The sequence below is a fragment of the Calidris pugnax genome, unplaced genomic scaffold (assembly GCF_001431845.1).
Source record: "Calidris pugnax isolate Ruff unplaced genomic scaffold, ASM143184v1 scaffold1, whole genome shotgun sequence".
Classification (NCBI taxonomy): domain Eukaryota; kingdom Metazoa; phylum Chordata; class Aves; order Charadriiformes; family Scolopacidae; genus Calidris; species Calidris pugnax.
In genome coordinates this window covers 3,611,302-3,630,151 of record NW_015090800.1, presented here as the reverse complement: position 1 = coordinate 3,630,151, position 18,850 = coordinate 3,611,302, and the positions used below count along the sequence as shown (strand labels likewise).

General features: G+C 44.6%; 1 protein-coding gene across 2 annotated transcripts in view; it reads left to right on the top strand.

Annotated features, from left to right (window-relative positions):
• Positions 1-15,617, top strand: part of BPGM (bisphosphoglycerate mutase) — a 67,962-nt gene extending 52,345 nt beyond the window's left edge. For both annotated transcript variants that reach the window (XM_014937327.1, XM_014937326.1), the window contains exons 2-4: positions 891-983; positions 3,804-4,459; positions 12,371-15,617. In XM_014937327.1, coding sequence (XP_014792813.1) covers positions 3,859-4,459; positions 12,371-12,549 — 780 coding nt within the window. In that variant the 5' untranslated portion in view covers positions 891-983; positions 3,804-3,858 and the 3' untranslated portion in view covers positions 12,550-15,617. The remainder of the gene's footprint in view (positions 1-890; positions 984-3,803; positions 4,460-12,370) is intronic.
• The last annotated feature ends 3,233 nt before the right edge of the window (positions 15,618-18,850 follow it).

Here is an 18,850-nt window from a genome sequence, read left to right as displayed (position 1 = left end):
CGTGCGGGCCCAACGGAGAGGGGTTGTTGGGGCCCACAGGAGGCTCCCTGAGGCGGGGTGTGTGTGGGGGTGTGTGTGTGTGCAGGGGGGCTTCCTTAGCGAGGGAGCCAAGGCCGTGTGTGTGTCCCTTGAGGGTGGCTGTGTTGGGCCCGGGGCAGGTAGGGGCTTCTTGAGGGGGCAGGAGCTGTGAGGCACCTCCTCCGGGTGTGTGTTGGTGTGTGGGGGTTGCTGCCCCGCTCCTCAGCAGCCTCCTCAGTGTGTGTGTGTGTTTGTTTGTGTGTGTGTGTGTATGGGAGTCGCGGCCCCGCCTCTGGGTCAGCCTCTGCCTTCTTAGGGAAGGCTGAGAGCCATGGGTGCACTGCTGTATAAAAGAAAGGGCTGAGGGGGTGAGCTTTGTGCTGGTTGGAGCAAGGAGTCCTGGAAATGACCACATCTGGCAGTTAGACCTTAAAACCGTGCTTGGCTAAAAGGTGTGCCAATATAAGATGTTATCTGGAGCCCCTTGCTCTCTTCCACTGTCCTGAGCCAGGGCTCTACCTTGTTTCTGCTTTATGCTGGGTCCAGGTCTGCTGTCCGTATCCTCTCTGGCATCCCAAAGGTTTTGGTGGATTTCTGTGCGCTGGAGGTATGGTAACTGCAGTCTAAACAAATCTTGAGGAGCATATAATATCCTGGGGCATCTGGGAGACTCAAGAAACTTTCCCTTGTTGGAAATGCAGGAGCTGCGCATTTGCATCTTTTTGGGAGAAGGAAATTGGTAGCTTTCCCAGCTTATACAAGGGGTGTGCTTTATTTTCTTACAGCTCTGAGGGCGAATGATGGTTGGCATAGCCATTTGTGCTTGTGGTTTCTTTCTGTGTGAGCACTTGGTGTTTATTCTCTTCCTGCAGGTAACTAGCCAAGAGTGTGTGGTGGCTTCAGTATAAAGCAGTTCTTGAGTCTGTGCTGGGATTTGTGGAGGTTGTTCCTTTGCCATAAGAAAGGTGAGTAGGATTATTTCCATGTGTTACTCTAAGGCTTTCTAACTTAAAGACTTCCGTAAGTGGACTGATATTTAAACAACCCTGTGACTGCCAGTTCTTTCTAAATCTGTTTGAGAGTAGTGATTCTGTCTAACCTTTTATATAACTGAGCTGGAGTTTGTGGTCCCCAGATGATTTTTACATCTTTGTATGAGTCTTTTTTATTTTTATATTCATTGAGTTTTTTTATTGGTTTTTACCAAAAGTACTCAAGTAAGAACATGTGTGAACAGGTGCATCTCCTCTATTGTTTGGTCTTGTGGGGTTTTTTTGTTTGTTTTGGGTCTTACTTTGTAAGCTTTTGTAAACTGTATTATCCACAGGATCAGATTGTAGATACTTAATTGTTCAGTTTAATTATGAAGAGATGGAGCTTTTAAAGGGGCTTTTTTTGTGTGTAGTAGTTCATGCTGTGAACACACTGCAATTTTTAATCATATCTGTGGGATGTTGGAGAAGGCATTTCCATCTAAAGCCAAAGTGATCTATCTGATACCAGGTTTACAACAAAAAGGAGTATCTTATAGTGTTATATGTGATGTGACATGACATCTGAATCCTAATGATAGTTGATTTCTTTGGTTAATGTGCAACTGATTATTGTGAGTGGAAAAAGTGGAACATCAAAGAGATTTTGAGTTACTCCTTGTCATACACAAAATTCAGGTCTCTGTTGTGGGAAATCATAGAAGACTTTCCCTTGTGTTTACCGACTGTCTACTGTGTATCAGACCATACACACTGATGCTCTGTAGAAATCTGTCAGTCCTCAAAGGATTTTGAATCCTGAGCTGTACCAGGAGTCAGAAGTTAAAGCTGGGGAGGTATTTTGTAGTGTCCTGGTGTGTTGTAAGACTCTGTCTTCTGTGGAGTAAAGGAGAACTAAGCTGCTGCTGTAATCAAGATCAAATTACTGAGGCTGTTAATGAGTTCACCTTTTCTATATACTTTCTGAAAGTCTGCTAAAAGTGAATGTTGACAGCGTGCTGGGTGCTTCACAAAACCCTGTCCTACTGACCTAATTCAGAGTCACCTGAATTTAAGACACTTAAAGTGTGATTGGAGCAGCTCCAACTGATTTGAGGTGATGGGAGCTCCTATAAGGGTGTCTTACATGGAAGTCTAGTCCAAAGTTGGGTGTGCTGAAGTCAGGGCTCAGTCTCCCACTGCCTGTGGTTTTGGGAGCACTTAATGTTCATTAAAGTATACAGCAGTCCTCCCAGTGCAGAGAATTGTGTCTTTATGTTTTTTCCCCTGCTTTGTCTGTTGCTATCTAGTTTCTAGTGACATCCCAGGTCAGAGTGATCAGGTGGGGCTTTCAGAGTTGCAGTGCTGTGTTAGATGGACTTTTCAGGCACCACATAATCTGCTAGAAGATCCTTGGCCACATTGCAAAAGCTTGGGTGAATGGTCAAAATCCATTTAGCATTGAAGACAATCCAGAGGTGGTTTTGCTTAGTCAACAGGAGCAGAGAAAGGTGCTGCTTCATGTTATGACTCGATGATCCCAAGGGTCTCTTCCAACCTGAATGATTCTATGATTCTATGAATGTGTAGCTGTCTGTTATTTAATGAAGGCAGAAAATATGCCATCTGTGCCTGCTGCAAAAGTGAAAACATTAATCTCAATGACTGAGACCCTGGCATTGTAACTCGTAGGCACCACAAGAGGGGAAAAATATACTTGAAGGTCAGGAAGAGGGTGGAATGATCTGTGAGATCACTTCTGGATTCAGTGAAATGGGGACTCACTATTTGTGCGTTGCATCGTAGAGTAGGTGTGTTGTGGCACTTGAGTGTGGAGGAGGTGGCCTGGGGAAAAAAAATCAAGCAGAGACAGGCATAATTAGCAGGACAGGACGGGGATGTGAGGAAACATGTTATGCAAAGCGTGATTATGGTGACATCTCTTTTCAGGAAAGCTAATAAGGTTCTGTGTATTGCCAGTTGCAATTCTGTGGTCCTTCTCTCCAGTTGCTCTGGCTGAGGGTCACAGTTGCTACCTGTGCCTGCGTTCCCTCAGAGCCAGTGTGTGTCTGGGCAGCTCTTATGGTCTTGGGCTCCATGTCTGTCTTCTATGCTCACCAGTGAGAGTAAGATCTATTTTTCTGGTTGGGAGCCTCTAATGTTGAGTGAGGCTCTGTGTAAGCACTGGAGGGAACTGTAGGCAGGGACAGCTTGTATAAATCTGGTACTAATCAGTTGGTTAAGTGGGCTAATTGCAGCAAGCTGGGTGAAGGATGGTGCTTTTCCTCCCATGTGGGGGTGGGAAGGAAGTCAAAGGCAGGGGGCCTCAAAGGTAAAAACATACTTGGCAGACACTGGTTTCTTTGGTTGCTTTGATTCTGGTAGTTGTCTACTCTTTGCTCTACATCTCCCTGAAAGGAGGGTGTAGAGAGGTGGGGGTCGGTCTCTTTTCTCAAGTCACAGGCGACAGGACAAGAGGAAATGGCCTCACGTTGCACCAGGGGAGGTTCAGGCTGGATATTAGGAAAACTTTTTTCACTGAAAGGGTTATCAAGCATTGGAATGGGCTGCCCAGGGAGGTGGTTGAGGCCCCATCCCTGGAGGTGTTCAAAAGACGGGTTGATGTAGTGCTGGGAGGTATGGTTTAGTGATGATGCTTGTTTGGTGTGTGGGTGTCTATTTTTGTCAGTTAGGTTGACGGTTGGACAAGATGACCTTTAAGGTCCCTTCCAACCTAGAAGATTCTGTGATATTACTACTTGTAATGCATTATCTATGGGATGTTTGATGTATCTGTCTCATGTCTCTGTCCAGATGCATCATTATTAGATGCCAGACCAGCTGTCATCTGTGCTACGCTGCAACCAAAATGGCTAAGTACAGGCTTGTTCTCTTAAGACATGGGGAAGGAGCCTGGAACAAGGAGAATCGCTTCTGCAGCTGGGTGGACCAGAAGCTGAGCAGTGATGGGATAAAGGAAGCTCAGAACTGTGGCAAACACCTTAAAGCTCTGGGCTTTGAGTTTGACCTGGTCTTCACCTCCGTACTCAGCCGCTCCATCCAGACTGCGTGGCTTATCCTGGAAGAGATGGGCCAAGAGTGGGTCCCCATTCAGAGCTCCTGGCGACTGAATGAACGTCACTATGGGGCGCTGATTGGTCTCAACAGAGCAGAAATGGCTCTGAATCATGGGGAGGAGCAAGTGAAAATATGGAGGAGAAGCTACGACGTTACCCCACCTCCCATAACTGAATCTCATCCTTACTATGAAGAGATATACAACGATCGCCGGTATAAATGCAGTGACGTCTCTCAGGATAATCTCCCAAAAGCTGAAAGTCTAAAAGATGTGCTTGATAGACTTCTTCCCTATTGGAATGAAAAGATAGTGCCAGAACTGAAAAGTGGCAAAATGATCCTTATCTCTGCTCACGGGAACAGCAGCAGGGCGTTGCTGAAGCACGTGGAAGGTAAGGGTCTTCCTTAGAGACTTCCCCTCATCTCCTTACTCAACTGCTTAAAGCTTTACATCTTCTTCTGTAGGGTATATTACTTATCTGAGAAATGTAACACTTGATGTCTGTGGTCTACAGGGAGAAAGTAAAAAGGTGGCCTTTTGGAACAGGAGTAAAATTGGGGGATAATTAGTTAGGTTAATGTAGTTAAGAGTTAGATGCTTTCCCCTTGTTTTTTACTGCTCACTTTAAACTACTGTATTCAAACGAATTTTGTGGCTGGTCTAGATAGAGCCTGAAGAGTTTGTGTCTAACTATTTTTGGATTTAATCAGCTGCTTTGTCAGAAGGGTTGAAGTCACAATCTGTTCAATAAACAAGCATTACTATAACACAGCAGAATAAAGTGCTTGCCTTGGGTTGCGGAAGATGTTCTTGACTGTTTCTGTGGTGGGTCACTTTTGAGGCTTCGTTCTTGATAATTTTTACTCCAAAAAGCTGCTGTGACAAGGAGTTCTGCAGAGAGTAGCTGCAGAAGTCAACTTTAGCAAGTTGACTTGCTAAAGCTTATGCAAATATTGTATTTCCCAATATAGCAAATGCCTACCAATGAACAGCAAAGCTGGCAACTTAGGTTGCTTATTTATTTGTGACCTGAAAAGGATGTGATTCATTGTTAGATTCTTCCTCCTGCCTCTTCTTCAATGATACGGTTTCTAGTTTAGATCATCCTAAACTGGAAGATGTATTAATTTCTTTGTGGGTAGAGTAGAATTTAGTGATTATGTGTATGAATGCAGCCTACTAGAGGTGTAGTTGCAATTATGTGCAGTCTGGATTGTGTCAACTCATTTTTTTTTAGTTATAAAACCCTCTGCTGTGTGCCTCTACAGCTCTGACCCTGCTGAGCACTTTTGGCATTCAGGCATGCTGGAACAGTCAGGACAGTTGATGCTTTAGCAGGAGTCAGAAGGCCAGGGAATAAGCTGTACAAGTGACTCCTGGGACTATAGAGGCTGTGAATTCTGGGGTACAGATCACTGCTGGGGTGAAGGAGGAAAGCTGGTTCAGCTGGTTCCTCTGATGTGGTCTGGGTGGTGGTCCACACCGTGTGAAGTGATAAAGAATTACAAAGGAAAAAGGGACAATGATCTGCAACCACGGTGTCTTCTCTGTCCCCTCCCTGGCTTGTCCCCAAAAACTGAATGAGTTTGATGAAAATGTGCTGGCCAAGGCCTTAGGGGATGAAATGCTGTGAGCTGACCACAGCTTCAGCAGAAACCTTGGGCCATTTTCAGAGCAGGCACACACCAAGGCTGGAGCAGACAGCATTGCTGGCTGGTAAAGGTTACTTTAAAGTTGTTATGGCTGGATTCCTTGCTGCATTGAGATCAGAGAGAATGCTTCAAGTTAGGGCAGCTGTGAAGCTTTCCTTTGGGACAATCTGTTAGGTCTAATTCTTCCAGGGCTGCCCCACTGAACCAAAGTAGAATAGAACTTTCTCTCTTGTCTGTCCTACACTGTATCTTGTCCCTCCCAGCATGTGCTTACGTAGGGAAATGTGAGGAATCCTTGGCAGAGGATTTAGTTTGCTTGTCTGAGGACTGTCCATCAGCTACCCCTGCTCCCATACAGGAGCAGTTGCCAGATACGTGCTGGCCCTTCTGCCCTTTACACAGTGGAGATTTGGATTGCTGTGGAGCTGGCCTGAAGGGTGGCATGAGCAGAGTTTTAAGACCTCAGTTATTGCTACCTTATTTGCTGTTGGCACAAAGCTAGGAGGGGTGGCTGGCACCCCAGAAGGCTGTGTGGCCATACAGAGAGATCTGGACAGGCTGGAGATTTGGGCCAAGAGAAATCTAATGAAATTTAACAAGGGCAAGTGTAGGGTGCTGCACCTAGGGAGAAATAACCCCCTGCACCAGGACAGGTTGGGGGCTGGCCTGCTGGAGAGCAGCTCTGAGGAGAAAGACCTGGGAGTTCTTGTAGACAGCAGGATAACCATGAGCCAGCAAAGTGTCCTTGTGGCCAAGAAGGCCAGTGGCATCCTGGGGTGCATCAAGAAGAGCGTGGCCAGCAGGTCAAGGGAGGTCATCCTGCCCCTCTGCTCTGCCCTGGGGAGGCCCCATCTGGAGCACTGTGGCAAGTTCTGGGCTCTCCCGTTCAAGAAGGACAGGGAACTGCTGGAGAGGGTACAGCAAAGGGCCACAAAGATGATTAAGGGCCTGAGGCATCTCCCTATGAGGAGAGGCTGAGGGCCTTGGTCTTTTTAGTCTTGAGAAGAGAAGGCCTGATCCTAAAATTTCCTCTCCTTTGAGAGATTGCCGTCTCTTGGGTGTGGTGTGGTGGTCATGGAGCATTGTCATGCGTAGGGTAAAAAATGAAGGGGAAGCATTACCTGATGTGTTGAAGAAAGATGCAGATGTTGCACCCATTGTACTTCTCTGGTTGTGGTCACAGAGCTGGGACAGAGCTCTGGAACTGGGCTCACAAGCAGAACATGATGACTGGGAAGGCCTGATGCTGGTCTCACTGGTTGGTGAGCAGGGAGGGCAGTGCCCTCAGGGCTTTACTTTTTTCCATTACTGTGTGATACTTGTGCAGTTACAGTATTGCAGTAGTTTACATGCTGGAGCTACACATTGTGAGTCCTGGTGTGGATTCTGTGTTGAGGACTACCTAATAAGATTATTTTGCTGATTTTGCCACTCAACCTTCTTAAGGAGATACTACTTATGTGACTGGTGTCTGAGGGCAGTTACAGAAACCAGCTTGAGATCTAAGAACTCGCTGCTGTTGAAATGAGATGGCCTTGCACTCCCCATCATTCATCCCAGCCTTTGCTCTGTACTTCTGCTTATTTCTTATGAGCTTCTGGGGGCTTTTTGCAAGTTAACTTGGTCTGTAAACTGGCAGGAAACAGCCAGGAGTGGGTAGTCTTCTGTCATGGTGGTGGCTTGAATCAGCCTGGGGAAGGTGGTGGCAAGTGCCTGATGAGCATGCTTTGGGGCTGGAACAGCCTGACCAGGACCTCCAGCTCAGACAGGTTTCATCCATGAGTTGTTAGTGACTAGTTTTGCCAAACTTGAGTTTGAGGGACCCTCAATTGTGCTTCAGCCAGAGATGGAAAGTTTTTTGCCAGGGCTTTGTCCAGAGGGCAGTTGTGTGCTGGTAGGCTCCAGAGTTGGGTGCTCTGAGAGCTCCCATTTGTCACAGCGTTGCCCTGAGTTCCTGGTGGTGCCAGGTGGTTCCTGGTGCCCAGTAGGCTTGGCATGGGACACAGCCAGGACAGCTGACCCAAACTGACCAAAGGGATATTCCATTACCATGTGATGTCTGTTCAGCAATAAAACCTAAGAGAAAGGAGGAGGAGGGGCATTTGTTATGATGATGATTCTCTTCTGGAGCAGCTGCTATGCATACTGAAGCTCTCCTTCCCTGGAAGAGGCTGGACATTGCCTGCTGATGGGAAGTAGAGAATAAATCTTTTGTTTTCTTCTGCTTGTACTTTATTAAGCTGTGTTTATCTTCAACCACAAGTTTCTTCTGTCTTATTTTTGTCCCATCTCCTCCTTTCCCTCATCCTGCTGAAGAGGGGAGTGATGGAGTGACTCAGTGGGCACCTGGTGTCCAGCTGGATTCAACCCACCACAATCCTTTTTGGTGGGTTGACCCTGTCTACGGGATGAGGAATGGAGGTTTTGCCCAGTTCATCATGCAGTCTCTACTGCTCCTTCCTCCTTGCCCTCTTCTCCAGCATGGGGTCCCTCTCGTGGGAGACAGTCCTTCATGAACTTCTCCAGTGTGAGCCCTTCCCATGGGCTGCAGTTCTTCACAAACTGCTCCAGCATGGTTTCCCTTACAGGCTCACAAGTCCTGCCAGCAAACCTGCTCCAGCATGGGCTTCTCCCTTCATGGTTTCCTGGGTCCTACTAGGAGCCTTCTCCAGCATGGTTCTCCATGGTCACAACCTCCTTTGGGTGTATCCACCTGCGTGGAGTTCTCTGGGCTACATGTGCGTATCTGCTCCACTGTGGACCTCTGTGGGCTGCAGGGGGACAGCCTGCCTTACCATGGTCTACACTGTGGGCTGTAGGTGAAATCTGCTCTGGCACCTGGAGCTCCTCCTCCCCTTCCTTTGGTGACCTTGGTGTCTGTGGAGTTGTTTCTGTCATGTATTCTCCTTCCTGGCCACAGTTACACAGCAGTGTTTGGGGTTTTTTCCCCACTTAAATATGTCCTAACAGAGATGCTACCACTGTTGGTCTTGTCCTTGGCCAGCGGTGGGTCCATCTTGGAGCCAGCTGGCATTGGCTGTGTTGGACACGGGAAGTTTCTAGCAGTCACAGAAGCCACCACTGTAGTCCCTCCCACTACCAAGACCTTGCTGTGCAAACCCAATACAGACATAAAGTCTTGGCAGAGGGAAGGATGAAACAAGTGTAGATAATATTCCGCAACTGTGGTTGTAGTCCACCCATCTTCTTCCTTTCTGTAAGATCTGCTCAGTGAGCTAACATTCTGTGAAGGTTAATAGTTGGGTTCAAAGGCTGTGCCCACCGCCCTCCTCGACCCTACTGAAGCCAGGGCCTCTGCCAGCCTGGCCCTGAATATTTAACTCCCTAGTGTTTTCATTAAGCTTGTGAGAAGGATGCTATGACCTGATTTTTTGGATCTCAGGAAGCACCAGCTCTAGAACAAGCTCATGGTGGCTGAATTTATGCTTATGATCTTGTGTGTTTTGGTGGATGAATCATCTGGCTTCAAGTGTAGTTGACGTGCAAGGGAGGAGGGATGGGGCTATTCTCCACAGTTGTGGGGTTTTTTGTGGTGCTCTGACCATAAGAATAGAAGGAAGGAACTTGGTAAGAACAGGTGAGGGGGAGGGAGAAGCTGAGCCAGCCCTTGCAGAAGTTGGCTGTAGGTGTTTGAAATCAAGCCCGATGAGTTTTGCCTCTGTAGGACTTCCCAGGGTGCAAGTATTTCAAAGCTACCAGGTGAAGGTGAGTTCTTAAGCTTGTACAGAGATTACTGGTGTCTGTGTGTTCAATCACCCGGTTGAATTAAATGGAGTGTGAGCTGAGGCAGAAATCTGAATGTGACTTGGAAAGGTCTTTTTCATAATAAATGCTTTACCAAATTGTTACGATGTTCACGTAGCTAATGGCTAATATTATTACAGCTAATATTCAGGAACGATGTTTAACGGGGGGGTTTTGAGAGAGAACATGGGAGAAGTCCACTTGAGGAACGTAGTTGCCCAGTCAGCATTTTATCTGGGGTCCTGAGGAAGACATCCTGAATACTTCAGTAAAGTCTGTGGATTCTCATGGCTGTAAGGAGGTAGGACCTTAGTTTTAAACCCCTGCAGGGAAAGAGAACACGGGGAAAGCAACACGGTAGCCTTCAGCAGGGCTGAGACCCAGGTGCTAGCATTTTCCTGGAGGGAAGAGCGTTGCTTCTTCAATGGTCTTATTTCCCACTGCACCTTGTAGTCAGCAGTGGAGTCCTTGCCCTGATTTCACCCATCTTCCCTGGGAGATAAGGTGGGGTTGTGACACAGGCCAGCTCAGATGAAGTGCAAGAAAAGGTCACTTGGCTATAGTTAGAGCACATGAAGTAACTGGATAGCAGTTAGCTCAGGCTTGGAGTGGCCGGAGTGGAAGTTGTGATCTCTCTACTGTCCTCCTGTGTACGTTTTGCCTGCAACTGAAGAGCTTGACCAAGCTTCTTCCTTCCTGAAGATCAGAAATGCCATACAAATACAGAAACAGCACTGAAATAAAGCAGCAGGACACTATGGTTTCTTTAGGATTTTCACCTGACTTCAACTTGCATTTCCAGCCTTCTGGCTGTGAGGCAACACTTCTGTATGAGGAAAAATCCCAAGGAAAAAGCCCACATGCTGGCTGGAACTTGTTTATCCCAGACTGGGCTATTTTGCTTTGTAAATCAGTACTAGTTGACATTGCTGTGGTCACTGTGCTGTGTAAAAACAGTGAAGTGCATTTCTGAATCCCATGTAGCTACAGCTAGTTTTGTTTAATCCATCTTCAGAGGAAACCTTTAAATATCTTGGCTCCTGACCGCATTATGTGGTTTGCCTAAGTTCTCCTGCATGACTTCATCTGTTTTGTGTGTATCCGAATGGTTTAGTCTGGGAGACTGAATTTGAGAAGTGGGCAGAACACTTCCTAGGGCTGGGTTCTCTGTGGATACCTGGTGACATATTTATGTTCTTTAATACATTTAAGAATCTTTGAAATAAGAGCTCGGGCAGCTTGGCTGCTTGTTTTGCGAACCAAAGTCCTTGAGGATAGTGCTTGTGCTTGGTAAATGGGCTCAGTATTTTTCCTCTTGATTTCTGTGGGGTTTTAAAATTTTAGGTGTTCCGTGAGTGCTTTTCTGTAGGTCTGTGATTCTTCTGCCTACAACAGGTGAATTATTTATCCCTTGTATGCCAGGATTGCTTAAACTGGCAGAATAGAACTTTTTAATTAACTGATGTAATGATGTGTAAGCTTCTTGAGAGGGTTTGTCTGTTTCTCTTGCTCCATGTCCTTCTGAAATTCTGATCCACAGCAGAACGAGGTGCTTAGCCCAATCAAAGCAAGAATAGATCACTACAAAATTTGCATGCTTGTAGTCTCTGGGCAAGGGCATTAAATGGTTCTCACTTCATTGTTAGTTCTGTTTTTCCTGACCTGTTGTCATCCCGCTGTTGCTAAGTGTGGGTTTTCCTGTTAGTATGTTGGCTCTGCTTTTCTACTTAATGTGAAAATCACTGGTAAATTTGCACCCTTATGTTCTGAGAAGCATCTGTTTTGTCAGCTGCTCAAGAGGGTGTTTTCTTCACGCACCTTTGTCTAGTTTATACAGTGTCATCGTTTTAGAAGCTTGATGGTGTGCATTTCTTAAGCATGAGTTACTTGAAGCTGTCCTGCTTTACAGCAACAGGCTGCTGTTGTGACCTCAGTGCTGCTTAAAAGGGGTGAAAAAAAGAAATAATTGATATTCCCCATGACATTAGCTTTCTTTTGCCTGAAAGTTTTGAGGAATAATGACTTCGCCGTCACTGCTGCTTCATACAACTATTTAGACCTTGTGTGGAGACTTGGAGGTTTGGTTGCAAAATTCACTTAGATGTTTTGGAGTCTAGTGTGTTTGATGTAAAAATAAGCAACAATTTAATTGAGATTAGAGCCCCAGAATATTTTAATTAAGCACAGCTGGGTAAAATAAATTCTCTCCCCAGGTACACATTATTTTAGTGAAGTGGAAAATAGAGGAAAATGCTCCAAGTTGTATAACTTGACATTTTCCCTTTTTTTTTTTCCTATCTCCCTCATTTGAAAATGGCAATGAATATCCTGTATCTAGTAATTCTGAGTAGAGTACTGTAGGTGAGATGCTGTAAACTTGCTTCGGAGAAATCAGATGCGGGCAAACAGTGGTCCTTACACTAGAAGGATTTTTAAGACAGCTTGTGTGAGCAGCTTTGCACAGAAAATTTTAAGAGAAAAATCAGCCTTGGTACCCTGCCTTTTTAAAGAGACTCTATTTGTTGCTTAGTGGAGGCTGTTTCATGTTGGAGCAGCACATGTGCTCCTCCTGTACTAAAGGAAAGGTATAGACTCCAGGGCAATTTCTTCCTGTTTATTTCATGTGCGTAGACTGAAAAATAAAGAAACTGTCTTCACCTTGATGGGAACTCCCTCCTTTAGCTGTGTCACTAAGCAGTAGCCAAGCTGTGGTCTAACTGGTAATTGACCTTTGAGTAGCTGGTGATATTGATGAAGGCTGGAACATGTCCTTGATTCTTGTAAGACTAGATAATCCAAGAAATAAGGATGAGCTAGCTAGAAAATTAGCTTGATAGACAATTAAGCTGTTCAGTAGATGTAACTGTTTGTTTTTTCTTTGGCAGGCATCTCTGATGAGGACATCATCAATGTTACTCTCCCCACTGGTGTGCCCATACTTCTTGAACTTGATGAGAACCTGCACCCTCTGGGCCCACACCAGTTTCTGGGTGATCAAGAAGCTATCCAAGCTGCCATTAAAAAAGTGGAAGATCAAGGGAAAGTCAAATCTGCTGAGAAGTAAAATCCCACTGACACAGCTGTTTTCAAAGTGTGGCAATAAGTGATGATTTATGTATGACTGCTAGGTTGCACTGTGTGAAAGTCTCAATTTCAAGCACCAAATGATTGGAAGGGACAGTTATTGAGTCTCAAGTTGGTAGATTTACCCTCTGCCTTTCAAAAACTGGAATTTAGATTTCAGCATGAGGTTATGGATATGGATGAAAAACGAAATCAAGAGATCATTCAGGTAATGGAAACTTGCAGGGCAGTCTGCCCCAGATCTAGCATTGAGAGTGGCCCAGTACAGAAATCAAGGGATATGTTGTTGCTATCTACCAATAATCAGTCCTAATCTGTTAAGGGGAAAAGCACCAGCTTACTGGACTAATTAAGTCCAGGTTGTTATAGGCACTAAAACTTTCTCATTGATAAAATGGCACCAGGTAACAGAGTTATCCAGTATGACTCCTCTGTGTCAATGGCTGTGACAGTTTGTTCTGGATGGAGTTCCTTTTGTTTTTTCAGAACACTGTCAGCTGTACAGCTCTGTCATTTTGAGTCTTCCAAGGCCAGTTCATGGTCTGGAGTAAAACTTAGTAGAGATGTTCAGACTGTTACCGTAGTTGTCTTTTTATTACACAATATTCCATTTTTTAAGTAACCTAGAAGGAATCCCTTTTCCTCCACCATCTTTGCAAAGCCTAGCATGACCACATTTTGCTGGCTTGCAGTAGTAGGACTTAGTTCGTGGACTAAATTCTGAGTTAAGCACAAAGTTTTCCTGCTCAGTGTTTTAATTATCACTTAGCTCTTAGTGAGTGATCTGAATAGCTTTCAAACACTTAAGTAACATGTACATGAGGTTTGATCATCTTGTAGTTGAGTTATTAGAATAATTCCTGTTTACCTCAGTAAAATTGGATATAGGAAAATTTCCCCTCTGAGTTGCAAAGATCTCTTGATAAATATTTCCAAATAAATATTACTGTGGTTTTCTCTGGGGGGCTGGGAGAGATGCGTAAGGCACGTAGTAAGTGTACTGGGTGCAACTCATTCAGCCATCCTGCTGGTAGGGAAGGATGTCCTGCCATGCCTAAAAGTGTTTTCCTATAAAACTCTCCTCACAATCATAGCCTGATTCCTGCTGAGTGTGGCCTTGCTGTTGTGTTTGGCACTAAATTCAAACAGTTCACACTGTGGTTGTGTGTAGTGTGGCACGTATGGCAACTTGGTGTTCTCTTTATGTACACAAGCATGGAGATAATTCCACTTTTGAAGACTTGCTCTAATCTTACTTGCAAATATGAAATTTTTCCTTAAATTTAGATCTGACCCAGTGTCTTCAACACCTGAACATCTGGATTTTGACCTCTGCTACCAACATGGGTGGCACTTGTGTGTGTACTGTTTGAGCTGAATGCTTTCTCAGCATGGCCCAGCTACAAATTGCAGGAGAAGTTGGTAAGAATTCCCTCAGTATGATGATAGTATAAACTTAAAATCCTAGAGTAGCTGCTGCTTTGCAGTGAGCAGCTCTGTAGCTCATTTCTGAAGTGTGAGAGGATGTTTTTTACCTTTGAGGAGAGCAGTGTGGTGTGCCTTGGACAGTCTCCCTGCTGATAGGGATGTAGACTTTCCAAGATCCAATGCTGGCTCCTGTTAGTGTAGTGTGTACTCCATAAAAGACCTCTTGCTAGGTGGTAGTTTCTCTTGCATGAATGATGCTTGGGCTTCTTTTTGATTTTGTTTTTGTTGCCCTTGCAGTAGGAACAAAGTTCCATGTTTCTCTTTTAAACATAAAGCTGGTAGGTTTCCTCTTGTTTTGTACAAGCAAGGGTATTTGAGTGTTTTTCCCCTGAAACACTATTAGTGGCTTCCCTGCTGCTCTGTTTGACACTGACTTATTCCTTTGTGGGTTTTTAGTTTTCTGTACATAGAGTAACCCTGAATTTTAGTTGATACTTCCCAGGTCAGTGTTCTGGAGTTAAATTGTTGATCAGCAAATGTTCACCTGCCAATGCCCTGAGGAGGGCCACTGGCACTCAAATGATTAGATTCTTCTCCAAACATTCAATAATGTGTGAAGTTCAGTAACAAGAAAAAAAAATTACTCTTGCTTATTAAGAAGTCAAGCAAAGCCACCTGTTGTCAGTGGGGACTTCATGCATCCAGGTGTGTGGGCTTCCAGGCCTTGGCTATCAGTGTCCATGTCCCTTTGACATTGTGGTATTGTAAGGTAGAACTTCTTCAGGACTTGAGATGTAGCTGAAATGTACTTGGAAACTAATCTGGCCGAACTGGGTGATATGCTTTCTCCTCCCCTTTTCTTAGAGAATTTGTGATCTCTTTTTGGGAATGGAGTGGCGAATGGAAGGGCAGATGAGTGAAGATAGAGAGCATCAGTATTTCTTCTTGTGGGTGAATGGCTGAATCTGGCCTTTCAAAGAGTCATGGACAGTAAGAAAAGAGCAGCAGTATGATGTTTTCAGGTGGCACTGTTTCTGCAGTGCTGCTTAAGATGTGAATAGTGACAGGTCCCTGGGAAGTTTGACTTCATTGGCTTTGGTTGTGACTCCAAAGTGATGAGAGGATTTTATGTGAACATCTGGCAGCAATACCACCTTGTGAAAGTGTCAAATGGAACCAACTGGGGATTTCCTTGTGCTTTTTAACATTATTTTAACACCTTGCAATGCTTGCTTCTGAATAGCCTTCTAATTAAATTCCTGATTCATAAAATGTGTATATTAAAGGGAAACCAGCTTCCGTCAACAGTGGCATAAGGATGCCTGATCTTTAGGCATAGCTACATTAGAAGGAAGAAATGAGAAACTTGCTGGTGGCTTTAAAAATCATTGGTTGGAAAACACTTTCACCATGTTTAAGTGTGCCTCAAAGTCCTATAAGATAACCAGTGTTTCTACAGTTGACATTATGGATGTGGTTGATTTGGTTTGGTTTTATGCATTTTTTAACTTGTGGCCCGGTAGCAATAATAATTCTAGAATCTGTTTGAAAACCTTTGTAAATATGGTGGAGCTGGCAGGTTCTTTATAACTCAATAAATTCACCTGAAATAAATTTTAATCTGGCTTCAGTCTGTCTTCCTTTTACTCCCTTCCCCTTTGTCTCCTTTCCAGGGCCAATAGGTAAATAAAACTGTGACCTTCAGGGTCCCAGAACTCGTCAAGCAGTCGTTGATGACATATCATGCAGTCAGTTGGGTAAAAATAGTGTTGGAGCAAACATTGCCTCATGTTTACATGTAAAGAAGTTGGGCTGGAGGGGAATACATACCTGTTTGAAATTATGGAGGCATTTGCACAGGAACAACAAATGGAATGTTTAGTTCCAGAACATCAGAGCTAAACAAATGTTCACTGTTTCTCATGCTTGCTTATTTAAAAAATAAGAATCGTTGCTTTTTGATGGTGTGTTTAAAATTGTAGCTTCTGGAGACGAAGCCAACCCCTTCACTCTCCAAAGTACTCTGGTGCCAAGTGGAGTTGTGACTTGAAATGACAAGTGCAAGGAGCTGCAAGGCTGCTGAGGACCGTTTCTTGTTATTGATCAAGAAAGCTCAGAGCTGTGGTAGGAACAGTCCCTTGTGACTCAAATGGAGACTGCAGAAGGGTTTGGTGAGAAGGAACCCCCATTTGAGAGCTGTGCCAAACAGGTGTTGCTGCCTCTTCCTTGTGTTATGGTGGCTCAAGGTATTGTGGGTGGGTGAATACAAAAGGGAGCTTGGCTTTAGCATCACAGAGAGGGCAGCCTGGCTATGGCAGGGCACTCCTTCCTGCCTTATTAGCTTGTTAATCAGCTCTCAGGCCTTTTTAGGCCTATTTTAGCAGAATTTAGCAGCCATGTTGTGTCCCCACCCTACAGAAAGAAAGGGGAGAGGGGGAAGAGGCTCCCTGTTCTTGCTCTTCACTTATGCTGATGGAGCAGGGGAGGGCAGCAGATACCAGGGTATGGAGATTGCTGTGCTGAGAAGTCAAGCTTGGTGGGATAAAGTGGCTTGAAGATTACTGCTGGTTTTGAAAGGAAGGGGGTATTGACCCACAGCTTGGTCAGAGATGGCAACATAGGGTGCTACAATTACTCTAGTACTATCCAGTGAATCCTCCTTTCCTGGCAGATGGTTGTCAGCCTCTCAGTAACTCCAGCGTACTGCGATTAAGGCTGACCTAGTTCTCCAGTTCCAATCTGTGGCTCTCCAGCTGTTCCAAAACTCTGCTGATTGTGCTTTCCAGGGTCTGTACAGAAGGCAGTGGTACTGGCTGTGCTAGGAGCGAGCAAGCAGGCAGAAAGATCCCTAACTATCCCTAAAATCAAAGCAATTGCTACTGCACAGACTGTGACTACAGATGGACTTGCAGAAATGTAAGTGGGCAACAGGTGGAGACAGTGCATTGTGGTAAGTATGTTCCTGACAACAGGAACAATTTTACACTCCTGTGTGCATATATAGGGATAGCAAGGCATAATCAGCCTCTTGTGAAAAGCAGCATGTTTTATCTCTACCAGCACTGCCCTGTAGCTTAACAAATGGTGTGAAGGTGATTTGGTTCTGGTGTGGAATAAATTGCAATCGTCATCTTGGTCACTTCTACAGACTGGTCATTAGTCCTGTTTTTGTCTTGCATCAGCCACTTCACCAGACTAGACAAATTCAACAGGAGCAAGACTGGCTATTTGCAGACAGATATGTAGTCTGCAAAAAAATAAAAGCAACCTAAAAGCCCACAATTCTGGTCAGTGATAGTATATGAGTAACTATGTCAGGAAAGGCTGTGGGGAAATCAGTGTTGTATGAGAAAAGGAGCTCAGCAATGAGCAGATGGCAAATAAATTTAAAAAGAAATAAAAATTGGAGGGTGTCTTGGGTTTTGAGGATCCGATTTCAGATACTCTTGTACTAATTTTTTGAAAGGACTGTATATTCACCTCCCTCCCCTATCAGAAGTTGTGGAAATTTATAAGCACTTCACGTGCTTTCAAATTGAGCTTTAAGGTAGATGCTCCAGACCCCAGCTTAAAAGTATCTTGAAAAATGTTGACTGATGTGACTTAGCCAAGCAGAGTGAGTTTGGAGGTGAAACAGACAGAAAAAGACCCCAGTAAAGCAAAATCCCAATCTTATACTGTAAGCCCCAATATGACTGCCTTCCCTAACAGTTTAGTGTGAAAAATGCTTGTTAGTGATACAAAGCTCATGAGCTTTTTTTTTTTCACTTGCTGTATGCTTCAACCCTCTAAAGGAATGGGTTTTTTTTAAGTACAAGCACACACATAACTTTCAATTTTATGAAATATTGTGGGAACTGATACTCAATTTTGTGTCAGGCAATAACAAAGTAGAATAAACTTTCACAGGTCTCGTTTTCCCAGATGAAAGCCTTAGGATATCTACTGAAATGAAAAGTACTTTCAATATTGGAAACCTGTGCTTTCTGCTCTGTGCTTTCTCTTCCATGTGGTTGGCTTGAGTGATTTCCTCAGGCAGCAGTTAGGAATACCTTCCATGAAGCTGTAAATCCTTCACGCGAGCTGCCGATAAGAGATTTCTGAGAAGATCTGAGAACTACTATTTCATCACCTTATCTCAGTGTTGGGGATAACTGAGGTACCTACACAGTGATAACATCAAATATTCCTCTCCATTTTAAAACGGCATGCCTTATCTTACTTACAGGTAAATTTTATTTGTTTCTCAGAGTTCCTGCTACATTTCATAATTTTAACTCTCCCCAGTGCCAGGCTGGGCTTGATCTGATCCTAATCACACGCTGGTTTATGTAGCAGATGAGCTACTTTTTAATATTAAATAACATATGTTGGCAATATCAGATGCAGTCAGACACACATGCAAATAATGATTACCAATACGCATTGTTATTTTTATGCACATATAAATGGAAAAGTTGTTGATCTTCTTGGCCTCCTCTTTGGGACCCTCACTGGTTTGTCCCTATATTTCCTGAATTGTGAGGATCTGATGGACACAGGTCTCCAGATGTGACCCAAGAAGCACAGAGTAGAGTGTGGTGATCATCACATCTCTGTCTCTGCTATTAATGCCCCTGTGGATGGAGCCCAGAATCCAAATTGCCTTTGCTGCTGCAGCAGCACGCTGCCAACTCACATTCAGCTTGTTGTCCACCAGGTCTTCTAGGTCCCTTTCAAAGAGGCTGCTCCCTAGCCACACAGATCCTGACCTGCACTGGGTTCTTTGTGTCGTCCCAGGTGCAGGACTTTGCACTTGTCTTTATTAAACTTCATACAGTTCTTGCCACCTCACTCTTCCAGCCTGTCCAGGT